This window comes from Lithobates pipiens, unplaced genomic scaffold (genome assembly GCF_037356315.1).
Source record: "Lithobates pipiens isolate NorthernLeopardFrog02 unplaced genomic scaffold, aLitPip1_a1.2 Scaffold_13, whole genome shotgun sequence".
In the NCBI taxonomy this organism is placed as follows: domain Eukaryota; kingdom Metazoa; phylum Chordata; class Amphibia; order Anura; family Ranidae; genus Lithobates; species Lithobates pipiens.
The window spans coordinates 81,469,672-81,481,962 of NW_027507718.1; the positions used below are offsets into that span (position 1 = coordinate 81,469,672).

General features: G+C 40.8%; 1 protein-coding gene across 2 annotated transcripts in view; it reads right to left on the reverse strand.

The window, feature by feature from the left end:
* LOC143974134 (antiviral innate immune response receptor RIG-I-like) overlaps positions 1-12,291 on the reverse strand; it is a 114,340-nt gene that overhangs the window by 72,394 nt on the left and 29,655 nt on the right. For both annotated transcript variants that reach the window (XM_077475248.1, XM_077475249.1), the window contains 4 exons: positions 11,268-11,378; positions 9,371-9,430; positions 8,567-8,671; positions 6,367-6,520 (listed from right to left, as the gene is read on the reverse strand). In XM_077475248.1, coding sequence (XP_077331374.1) covers positions 6,367-6,520; positions 8,567-8,671; positions 9,371-9,430; positions 11,268-11,378 — 430 coding nt within the window. The remainder of the gene's footprint in view (positions 1-6,366; positions 6,521-8,566; positions 8,672-9,370; positions 9,431-11,267; positions 11,379-12,291) is intronic.

A 12,291-nucleotide genomic window follows, 5' to 3' on the forward strand; every position in this document is an offset into this window, starting at 1 on the left:
GGCCTGGAAAGCAGTCATGTCTAGATCCCATAACTGGATTACAGCACACCTGCTCTCCAATACTGCTCTTATCCCACAGGAGAACAAACTCTATACAACTAACATAAGGTAGGTAAAGCAAAGGGGTATAGTAGGGACACATCCAAGCTTACCACTCCATGAACCAAGTAGCTGCCTGACAATCAAAAGTTGTGAAGGTGCATGGCTGAATGGCACACTGTGACGAGCTAGCGTGAAGTGACCTGTCATATGTGTGTCCAAAAGTAAAACGCTGTCAGGGTGTCCTATTGCAGGTAAAAGACTGTCACGCAGCAAGGCTTAATGGATGAAATTGGGAAGACTACTAGGATCTTTATTATACGGCCTGACACATAGCAAACAACTTGCTTGAAGTACAACCAAGGAGCTAGTATTTCCAGGAGGAAGTTAATAACTGAACTTGTTTCACAGTCTGGGGGTTTAAACCACTTGAGCGGTCTTTGTTGTTGTACCTAGCATCCTACTCCTGCAGGCAAAAAACAGGATTTTTATAACAGCTTACCAGTAAAATCATTTTCTTTGATGTACATCAGGGGACACAAAGCCATAGTACTTTCTATGTGGGTTATAGGGCCACTGATAGGTGATGGACACTGGCACGCCCTAAGGCAAGAAGTGTACTCCCTATATACCCCTCCCACTACTGGGAGTCCTCAGTTTTGTAGCCGATAAGACCAAATTTAAATCCCAAGTATTTAGAGGTGCCTTGATAGGGGAATTAATCGGTGTTACCCCCTGAATAATCTACACACCAAGATTCGGAAGCAAGAGGCCATTGAAAAAAACACTGACAAGGTCGGGGTCTGGCCCTTGATAGAAGTCAAGGCCAGCTTCATTTCAGCTCCCATTTGCAGGAAATCAGGGATCCTGCCTATGACATACTTCATGGGGTGCCAACCCCTGGATCCACACCAAGAAACATATACCTTCCAGACTCTATAGTAAATGATTCTGGAAGCAGCCTTCCTGGCATTAATCAGAGTAGACACTACTGAAGGAAATCACCCACGATCCTTTATAAAGTGGGATTCAAACAGTCAAACCTGTTAAATTTTTCATCCGTAAGGTAGGATGGAAAACACTGTGTGCGAGAAGGTCTGGCTATAATGGCAGAAGGACTCCTACTGCCATCTTTATGATCTTGGTAAATCAAGATCTTCTGGGACCCACTGGGGCTGCCAGAATCACCTCCTTTCGTTCCTGCTTGATCCTGTGGAGAAGGCGCGGAAGTAGTTGAATCTGGACGCAAATAGATCCATGTCCGGAAGAGAGAGAGAGACCATTCTTCCGGAAATAACTGTTGGCGACTCAAGTAGTCAGCCTGCCAATTCTCTATTCCTGGAATTAAAATTGCCGATAGGCAAGGAATGTTGTGTTCTGCCCAAGCTAGAACATTATTCACCTCTTTTTGGGCTGCACGACTTCTCGTGCCCTCCTGGTGATTGATGTAAGCCACAGCCATGGCCTTGTCAGACTGAATCCTGACAGGACAGTCCCGTAATTTGGCCATCCAAGATTCTAGGGCCAGACGTACTGCCCGAATCTTCCAAAATGTTGATAGGCAAGGCCCTTTAACCTGGACCATCTGCCCTGGACAGAATCTTCTTCCAGGGCTGCTCCCCAGCCTAGAAGGCTGGCATCTGTTCACTTTCCAGGATACAAGTAGAAAAGATTTTCCCTTTTGCTTGATAACATCCACCAACCACTAACATCCACTAACATCCACATCCACCAATTTAGGCTCTGACTTACGTCGGGAGCCAAGCGTATTTGGAAAAAAAACAAAGCCTGAATCTTTTTATTCCAGACCCACAGGATGGCATCTTGAAGCAGTCTTGAGTGAAAACTGTGCGTAGGGGACGGCCTCAAAGGATGCCACCATTTCCCCTAACGATCTCATGCACAGCCGAATGGAAGGATTTTTCTTTGTTTTGGTAAGTTGAATTAGTCCTACAATGGAACTGATTCTTGTCTGGGTTAAGAATACCTTCTTCTGTACGGTATCTATAACCAGCCCCGAATACTGTAATCTCCTTGATGGTTTTAAGTAGGATTTTTCTAGGTTGAGTATCCAACCCAGAGATTCCAGGAAGTTTACAGCTGTGATCAGACTCTGGTTTCAATCTGAGACTGAATGATCTATTAAAAGTAAATTGTCTAAATAGGCTAGGACCGTTATGCCTTGATCTGGCTAAAAGGAGGTGCCAGAATTTTTAGAATACCCGTGGTGCTGTGGCTAAACCGAATGGCAGGGCCACAACTGAAAATGATGATTTTCTATTTCAAAGCGCAGAAATTTCTGGTGAGCGGGAAATATTGGCATGTGAGATATGCATCTTTGATATCGACTGAAGCCAAAAACTCCCCTCCTTGCAGGATGGACACAACAGATTGGATTGACTCCATGCGAAAGGATGTGTGAGTGCTGATTCAGACCTTTGAGATCTAGAATGGGTCTTACCTCTCCGTTTGGTTTTGGAACTGTGAAAAGGTTTGAATCACAAGTTGTGCCCTGTTTCACTAAGGGAACCTCTGATATCACCGACTGGCATAATAGATGATCCAGAGCCAAAAGAGAGACTTTTTTCTCTGGATCCTTGGGAACATTTGACCTATGAAAAAAGGAGGAGACGGAAACTCTCGGAACTCTAGTTGTAACCTAGAGAAAACTGCAGAAGCTACCCATCTGTCTTGACATTGTTCCTCTTTGAGAATTGCAGGAGCCTACCCCCCAACCGAGCGAGCAGGGGTGCCCCTTCATGAGGAAGCCTTAGCATCCTGCTTTGTGGGCTTTCTGCCCCAAGATCTCTTCTGACCCTGGTGCTGCCCTTGGGGTCTTCCCCTTGAACCCGACGTTTGAGGCCATCAAGACTGCCTAGAGGCTGATGCCCCGGGCACAGGAGAGGTAGCACGCTTAAAGGAGAAATATTTGAACTTCTTTACTGGTAAAAGAGAGCTTTTCCCATGAGAGATCCTTTGGATGTATTTTATGCAGATTGTTTCCAAATAGCCATTCACCATGAAAAGGGGAAACTGGCTAGGAGCTTTTTTCAGGGTGCTTTGGCTGACCAATTTTTTCAGCCATAGGACTCTGCGAGAATGCACTAGTCCAAGCATAAGCCGTGAGGCTTAAATGATAGAATCTTTCATAGCATCTACTGTGAAACATAGTGCATCTGATACACCAGCTGATTGCTGGGCCTGCTGATCAAGTATCTCCATAAACTGTTGCTTAATGGACTGGGATACACCAATTGCAGCAAGAGCCGGCTGCGCTACTGAACTTTCTAAAGACATATAGGTTTTAGAAAGAAGTTCCACCTTTTTATCTGTTGGATCCTTTAACATCAGTGCATTATCCACCGGACATGTGAGATTCTTGCTCACTGAGGCGATTGCAGCATCAATTGCTGGAACCGCCCTATTTTTATTTTTTTATAGAAATCCTCTTCCATAGGATAAAGTGTGGAGAATTTCTTAGCAGGATAATATTGTTTATCCGGATGTTCCCATTCAGAATACATAAGCTTTTTTAGCCTTGCATGAATAGGAAAAACAGCCCCAGATGGGGGAGGCTCTAATGAACCCAAATTAGAGGTGCGTTCCTCAAGAGCCTGAGCTGCAGGCAGCAAAAAAGGTTGAACAAGCCAATTTAGTAAGGGAGTGCACAAGCAACCTGTCTTATGATGCTACTCCTTCTGTATTAGGATCCTCAGAAGAGGATAAATAAGTATCTTCCAAATCTTTGGGAAGATCTACCCGATACCCAGCCTCCTGCACCTCAGTAAGAGGGCCCAGACCACTAGATGGGAATCTGCTATGTTTGGCCCCACTATGGAGAGATATCATAGCATCAATCTTCTTTCCAAATTACAAATGGTAGAAGAAAAAACCTCTTGTGTGATATATACAGGGACTAAAGTGTCTAGCGCAGCTGCAACAACAGTTCCCCCTGACGGCTCAATCTGACCAGCCGCATCCCTCTCAGAGGAGGATGAAATTCTTTTGGAAATTAATTTCGTTTATTGTGAAACCATTGACCCCTTTAGAACCCTTAGAGGAGTTCCTGGTCCCATTACCACTCATAGCCTGAAGCATAAAGCAGAGGCAAAAGAATGTACACGTCTAGGTTATAGTACAGCGCTAATAGCTGCTATTAATCCTAGCCCGGTAAAGTATAATGTGTCACCAACCTGAAAAAAGCCACCCTCCTGCTCTGGTCCTCCACAGCCAGCAGCAGCTACACATACAGTGCTTTAACAACTTCCTGCACGTGAGGCCGGCGTCTGATGCCGTTAGCCACGCCCCCGTGCGAATTACAGCCCCCCTTTCCTTACAAAGGAAAAAGTGTTTTCCTGCGCAAGCGGCGTCCTGTGAAACAGCAGACACCGTGGGGGGGGGGGTAAATCCCCGCTGAGCAGCCGGCGCGGTCTGTTTTAAAAAAAATTAAAAAAATAAAAAGGAAACTGCTTTGGCATCTCAATCCCACAAAGGGGAGAAAAAAACAACATTGGGGGCTCAGAAGGCGAACCAGACCCCCCTTTCTTACCGGAGGATCTCCTTGTGGCCGGAGGAGAGGAGAAATGAAGGCTTCCATGCTGGTTCCAGCATCAGGTCGGTGAGTGCTCAATACAGCCCCCAGTGGTAACACATAGGCATGACAGCATTATACATAGAAGGAGAAATTCCTGAGAAAATCTCCCTTACCTTTCATCGCAGCAAGGTTATCTGAGATAAAACCCAATCTTCACCTTTCACGGTGGGCACCGAAACCTTCAGGAACAGAGGAACCTCAGGTTAGCCACAATCCTGGACGTGCGACAGCACCCTGCCAGTAAAAAACTTTATGGCCTTACTACCAAAAAGTACTGGATCCCAGGGTCCAGCCCTCTAAAAGAGAAGCGTTTGCAAGTAAAACCTTGTTTCTTCGGACACGAGGCCCGGGTACCATCCATTTAGCCCATGAAAAGGACATCGGAATGGATCCAGTCAGCATGGCTAGCCCCAGCAAGGAAGCTTCCAGTGGAGCTCAGCACAGCACATCTTTACTCCTGACCAACACCTTAGACACTGGCAAAAAAACTGAGGACTCCCAGTAGTGGGAGGGGTTATATAGGGAGTACACTTCTTGCCTTAGGGCGTGCCAGTGTCCATCACCTATCAGTGGCCCTATAACCAACATAGTAAATACTGTGGCTCTGTGTCACCTGAAGTAAGAAAATAAGTATACCCAGTGATAATGATTTAAAGCACTAAACGGAAGAGAAATTCACTTTCTCCACACCTTCCTTCATCCATACTTTTCCAATTTGCTAAAATTCTTCTTATATTTTTCACATATACTGTATAATGACTCCCACCAATATAATAATAAATAAAAATAATAATATTATAAAATATAACTGTAACCTTAGCCCTTTTACTGTTGTAGCCGTAAACCTTACAGAAGTGGCAGCACACACATGCACACAGATGTTCTACAGGCTGTTGGCTTTCTGATAGAAGTGATGTAAAGTGAACGTTGCCGCACATACCTCAGTGAGAACAATAACTCTAGGGTCATTGTTCACTGTTAACTCTAAATGAATGTGGCTTTTAAAGCATGCCAGATGACAATTTTGGGGTACTGTAGTAATTTACAGTTTTACCAGCATGCAATTTTAAGGCTTGATATATTTGGTAACTGCTTGATGCAGCCCCAACTTTTATATATTTTACCACAAGCTTGGGTATTATTATGTGTTTGTAAACACTTGAATTCGTTTGAGTGTATTTTTTGCTGAAGATATGGGCTTGATAAACAGTTTTGCTAATATCATGTGATTAAAAAAACTGCATCCACCATTATTGTACAAGGTTTCTGCTTTTGGAAAGTAATATTGTGGGGATCTTATGGGATAACATGTGCATTTTAACATGTATGTTTAAAAACTGAATTAAAAAAATGAAAAAAGGCTCTGGCAGTGAAATGGTTAATGTTATAATGATACACGCCCTATAGTGGGCACTCCATAGTAATACACAGAGAGCTGACCTCAACCACTGCTGCTGTAGCCCAGCTTAAGAGACAACAAAGATTGTTGGATGGAAGAGGAAGGTAAGTATTTGTATAGGCTAACAGCAATAAGGGGGAGTAAATTGAGTAAATGACAACTTACAAAATGTACAGTTGTCCTAAAGTACAGCTGTGAAAATTCCTTAACCGTCCACCCTATCCTACTCACCTCAGGAGGATATCTATACTATACTGGAAAATTACAACCCAGCCTTAACCCATGTACTTTGGGTGGAGTTCTTTCTTACACCAATCATATTTTCAATACATACCCAGTATCTTCAAAATACTCATGGAAAATATTTTTCTGTTGCTCATACACTGGCACTTTTGTGGCCATAAACACAACCTTTCCTTTTTGGTTTGCTGGCATAGATTTTAGATGGTGAGCACAAATCGATAATGCCACAAATGTTTTTCCACATCCTGTATTAATAAAAAAAAGTAAGTTTTAAATTTATTAAGCAACACAGTTTCCCTGTCTTCATAATGCATATTGAAGCAGAAAACCAAAAAGGTTCAGGAAGGACTGCAAAAACATGACAGTCTTTTTGGAACTTACCCATGGCAAGAAGGCAAGTCAAAACCTAAGTTTAAACCTGCTCCCATCCCCATTCTAAGCCTATTCTATCTACCCTGTAAAAGGAAAGCGGTCTATACAGTAATACCTTGGGTTACGAGTTTCGCGGTATATGAGCAATATCTTTTTAAAAAATTTTTACATTTTGTCTTGATATGCGAGCAGTAGTTTTACTGTAAAAAGAAAAGAATTACACTCACAATGTTAAGGAGTCTGGCATTCATCCATGTAAAGCTAATGTGTATATGTATAGTAAAGCTGTCGGAGACACCCATAGACACTCCCAGCTGGTGCGTTCTGAGCACCTGAAAGTGATGTCAACAGTTCCAGAGTGTCTCTGAGTTCTCCAGGAAGCACTGGGAGCCAACCTCTGGCCACATATAGCGCTGTATGCTGAACACCAGTGGCTTTACTGTAATATACACAGCGGCTTTATATGGATGAGCTCCAGACTCCTTAACATTGTGAGTGTAATTAAACTGTGATTCTTCTCTTTTATACACAGAGGTACAGTACAGTATTAATATGAGCTTTTGCTCATATTTTGATATTTTTTATATGGCTAAATAGTTGTGGAATGAATTTTCTGAGTTTCCATTATTTCTTATGGGAAAATTTGCTTTGATATAGGAGTGTTTTGGATTACAAGCATGCTTCTGGAACTAATTATGCTCGCAAACCAGGGTATTACTGTATTTACATATTCTGAAGTCGATCTGGTCTGGTCACATGATCTCTCCAGCAGCAGCTTCGGTAAAGAGGAGTGGTTGCTGACAATGCCCATAGGCTTACTATGGGGCATCCATGGTCGGCTGTCCCCCTCTCCACTGAAGCCGATTGGTCCCTGACCAGACATGAGTGGCCTCAGAATAGGCAAGTATAGAGGTCTTTCCTTTTACAGGGTAGTTAGAATAGGCTTAGTGGGAGCAGGTTTAAGCTTGGTTAAGTTTTGACTTGCCTTCCACGTTAACGTATTACTGTAATCCAGTCAGGCTGCATATGTTGTGATAAATATACATTTTTCAACTTTCTTTTATCATCTAATTTTTATTTTATCATTTAATTGCTGCACCAAGGGATAAAAAATAAATAAAAACCTTCACTGCTAGCACATAGGAGAGTTGGACGTATCCTGCACCACAACAAGCCCCCTGAACACTGCTCTAATCAACGCTGCTCCTGCTCCTTGAACGTGTGGACTTTCCCTGAGCGTGGGGACTGAGTGTGGGGAAGAGCTAGACTGTGGCTTGTGTTAAATACAACTCTTTTAGTGCTGCCAGCACAGTTTTTCTTTTTAACCAAATCAATAAATCAAGATGGTTTAAAAAGGGAATATATTCTTTCCCAAGGTTGCAACCCCTCTACAGATCAAAATTGCATTTGCCTTATTCAGGATATCAAGGTTACTAAAAGACTTTTATAGGCTCACAAGTTATTTAGTAAAGATCATTTCTACCAATGCATTATCACAAAGTATAGAATGATGGTTGAAAGATTCTGGAGACCATTTCCTGGTTGTCCCATCCTTTACCTATGCCCTGCATTTGCATAATGAATAAACCTGTCATTTCATTGTAATATTTTTATCTTTTTTAAATGCTTGTAAAGTCCATCTTTCAATTCATGAATAAAAAAGAAATAAACAAGAAAAAAAATAAATGGTTCGGCTGGGCTTTAACAAAGGTGCAAATTGTAAAGAATGTGAAAAGTCACTTGTTAAGCATTAAAACAAGAAAAGCAACATTCTACACTGACATTAGGACAAATTAAGAAACATTAATGATAATAAATAAAGCTGTAACTCATTTTAAATTATTTTTATAGTATTACAAAAATGTGTTAAGTTGAAGTCAACATTACATTTTGCTTACTACTCAGTCAAATAAACTGACCTGTCGGTGCGCATATAATTGTGTTAGTGCCTCTGTATGCAGGTTGAGCCAACTCTTCTTGATATTTTCTAAGCTTCATAGCTTTTATTGATACTGAAGGAGAAACTAAAAAGCATAAACCAAAAAATATACAATTTAATACCATGAAACATTTACAATTCTACTACCAACAGAATAACTTATTAACAATATTGGCATTCAAATAAAATGTATCAGTGTATTTAAAAAAGAACTTCAAGGAAAACATTGGAAGCCTTTTTAAGACTCTTTCTGGGAGTAACATGGGTAAACCCTTTCTAGCAGTAACATGGGTAAGACCCTCTCTGGTAATAACATGGGGTTTCCCATTTCCAGCAAGTCTCAGACTTGTTCTGCAACTAAAGGTTTCTCAGATTGTGAAGCTAACTCGCTACATTGGCAGCATTAAAATCACAAAGCATCTCGTCTCCTGGAAGGTGAAGAAGTGCTCTCAATATTTTGATGTAATACAAACCATCAGCCAATTGTCATTCTGGGCTTCCATTGTGATAAGTCAGCTTTTAGAAGGCAGGTAAAGAAGAGCAAAGAATGGAGTTTGGGAGTAGCTGTACTAAGTGAAATTGGTGGGGCATAGTAGAAGCTTGCCTATTTTATATGTTATAATGAATTCAAATAATAGCATAAAAAGGTAAAAATCTAAGAACAGGTGCCCAGATAAGATGTCCCCTTATAAAACTGATCTCACTCAGCTTTCAACATGGTCCTGTACCTGAAACCTCATTAAGATTTCTCAGTGTAAATCACAAACAGTGTGTATATACTCACTCGTTTTAGCAGGTTTTGTAGTGTGCTCACAATCCTGCTCCGGTTGGGGTTCTCCAGGGGCTTAAAATTTAAAGAATGAAGACAATTAAAACAAGCCCTTTACTGCTTCTATCTATAGTATCCTACTTAAAAATATATGTTTTAACATAGTAAATAATAAGTGAACTATAACAAATGGAACAGATAGCACATCAAATAGTTATGATTACCAATGAGTAATTAAAAGAGAAGCGTGGTCAAAGCTTTTTTTGTCCATACTTTTTTCTGGGTCACAAAAGTGCACTTACTTGTGCTCTCCTGTGACTTAGAATCTCTTGAAGTGGGCTAAAGCCACTGACCGCTGACTTCATATAGAAGCTCCAGGCTCTGGAAGGATCCCGACAATAATGTTGGGATCCGCCTAGATGCCTGTCCAGCAGCTGGCTCAAGCTCTCAGCCTGCATTAATGATAACATATGTATATAAAAGGTTAAATGTTAGAGCTCCAAAAACTAGAAATACAGGCACCATAATAATGAACTAGCCGTTTTTAATCTATTTAACAATTTGTAAATTTAATATTACTGTAAATAACAGTATTCACGAAAAAGTGTAATGGAAAATTCATCCTCATTTGTCAAAATACTGTAAACTCTTTAGCTATGAGCAACAACTTATACATACATATATTCTCTATGTGTCAGGTGAATAGGAGCAGCTTACACTGTCAAGGCGCATGTTTCCAAATCTATAAATGGTGCTAAGATCAGCTATAATTATTATTATACTGCAGATTTATGTATGTAGCAAATTGCAGCGTGGAATGATTTCCTTTCTTATTGGATGCATAGGTAAGAGGATTTTTTCTGGGTTAGTAGAACAGGGTGAAGCACTTTATCATCACTATTTTTTAGGTTGGGGTGCCTGTTATGAATAAAGCCGGCCATAGACGGTGCAATATTCTTCCCTGCAACCACGAATTGCAGGAAAGAAAAATCGCTGAATTCCCCTACCAACACAATCAGTGTTGATGGGGTAATTCCTCCTGCAGCGCTATTATTCCCCCTTGTGGGGAGAGTCGCCCTGACCAGGAGAACACACACAGTGAACATTGCTAGTGATAGTGCTATAGCCACTATCAATAATCGCATGAAAAAATCAGACAAGCTGGTTGTACTCAAGTTGATTGATCGGGTACAATAAGGCCACCAATACATGGTTCAAATCTCAGCTGGTCCCTGCTGAATCGGCCAAGATTCGAACCGTCTATGGCCAGCTTATATCACCATGGACCTGAGACATACTTAGGCTGTATTCATATGTTGAAAACATACTAAAATTCTAGTGATACAAACTAACATGAAAGGTTTCTCCCATAATGGAGTGGGTGTGACACCATTGAATGTGATTGAGCATGAGATTCCCTCTCATTTGTACTGAAGGTAGACCACCACAACCATAAAAAACACAGAGAACCACAGAACATGTATAGTTAAAAAGCACCCATGCACAATTCCTGAGGCCTCATAAGTTATCTTTTTAAAGAACATAAGAGTTTTTCATTTGCCAATGTCTTTTCCATTCTGTATAGTTAGTGAATAAGGCGATGTTTGGGTCATGCTAAAAAGCAAATAATATGACACAGGCCAATGGGAGTCATAAACAGGTATTAGTACACAAATAAAATACAAAGGAATGCTGTATAAGTATATAAAAAGTAATAGTGCACCTCTATCAAACTGTCAGAACAAACATTTTCTGCTTTTTATGGGTTTACCATGCTTGATAATACACTATATTTAGCACAGATAAATACGTGGTATGAGATTAATTTGCGATTCCTTGTACGTTATATTAGTATGTGAATCTCTTATATTATATAATTTCTCTGAAATGAAGGGGACTTTGAACCAGTTACCTGACAGACATTGGTTATCCAGTGCAGGCTCTTCAGTAAACTGAATCATCATGAAAGGACTAGTTGATTCTACTGGGTCATCAGTGGACATTTTCTTCTCATTTTGGCATTCTGAAAGTACAAAGCATGATTTATGCTGAACTTCTAACATGCACACATGCAAGAAAAGAAGAAAGAAAAAAAGGAAGAAAAATAAATGTTTGCGCCCATACTAATCAACCAACTCTTCAATTAAAGTGGAACCCCCAAAACAATTTATTTCATTTTAGTTTTGGCTAGGGTGAGGGAAAGTCCAAGCTTTGGAATTTGCCTGCGGAGCACACAAACCCATTGAGAGATTTCCCTTTTACACCTGTTCCAGTGACCATAAAATTATAACTTTTTCTTCACTTAATTCTGGTGACAACTATCACCAGTACGTGAAATGTGGGCAAAACTGCCATGAGGGGCACAGGCAGTGCTATAAACCCCAAAATAACTTTGCCATGTTTCCCAGGAATAAAAAAAGAAGTAGCTAAAGCTCCAATTTAAATATTCTAACCTGCACTGAAAACTTAAAAGCATAATGCTGGTTACTTTACTCTACTCAAACATTTCTCTCTTCAGACACTTAAACTACGCAATATCCATCAATATAGTAAAACAGTGTTTGTGTCAATACAGGGAACTATCGCTGCAACTTACTAGCTGAAAGTGCATCCACTCAATACTGATACAGAGTCCTTTATCTAATACCCAGGATGTGGAAAGTGATCAACTGGCAAGGAAAGTACCTTTACTTGAGTGTAAGCGATGAAGAATAGACTTTGATCTAGACAGCAGGCCTAGATTTGTGGACATGGTGTCCTTTGTCAAATGCATTAAAATTTCAGGGGGTCACAGACACCCCCCAGTTGCATTGTCAGTAATAGGGTGACAAAACATATAAACTCATGACAAAACATATAAACTCATGAAATATGGCCTATGTCACTTCAAAGAAGGTGTTTGGAACTGCAATGACAAATTACAGTGACTGGAAAAG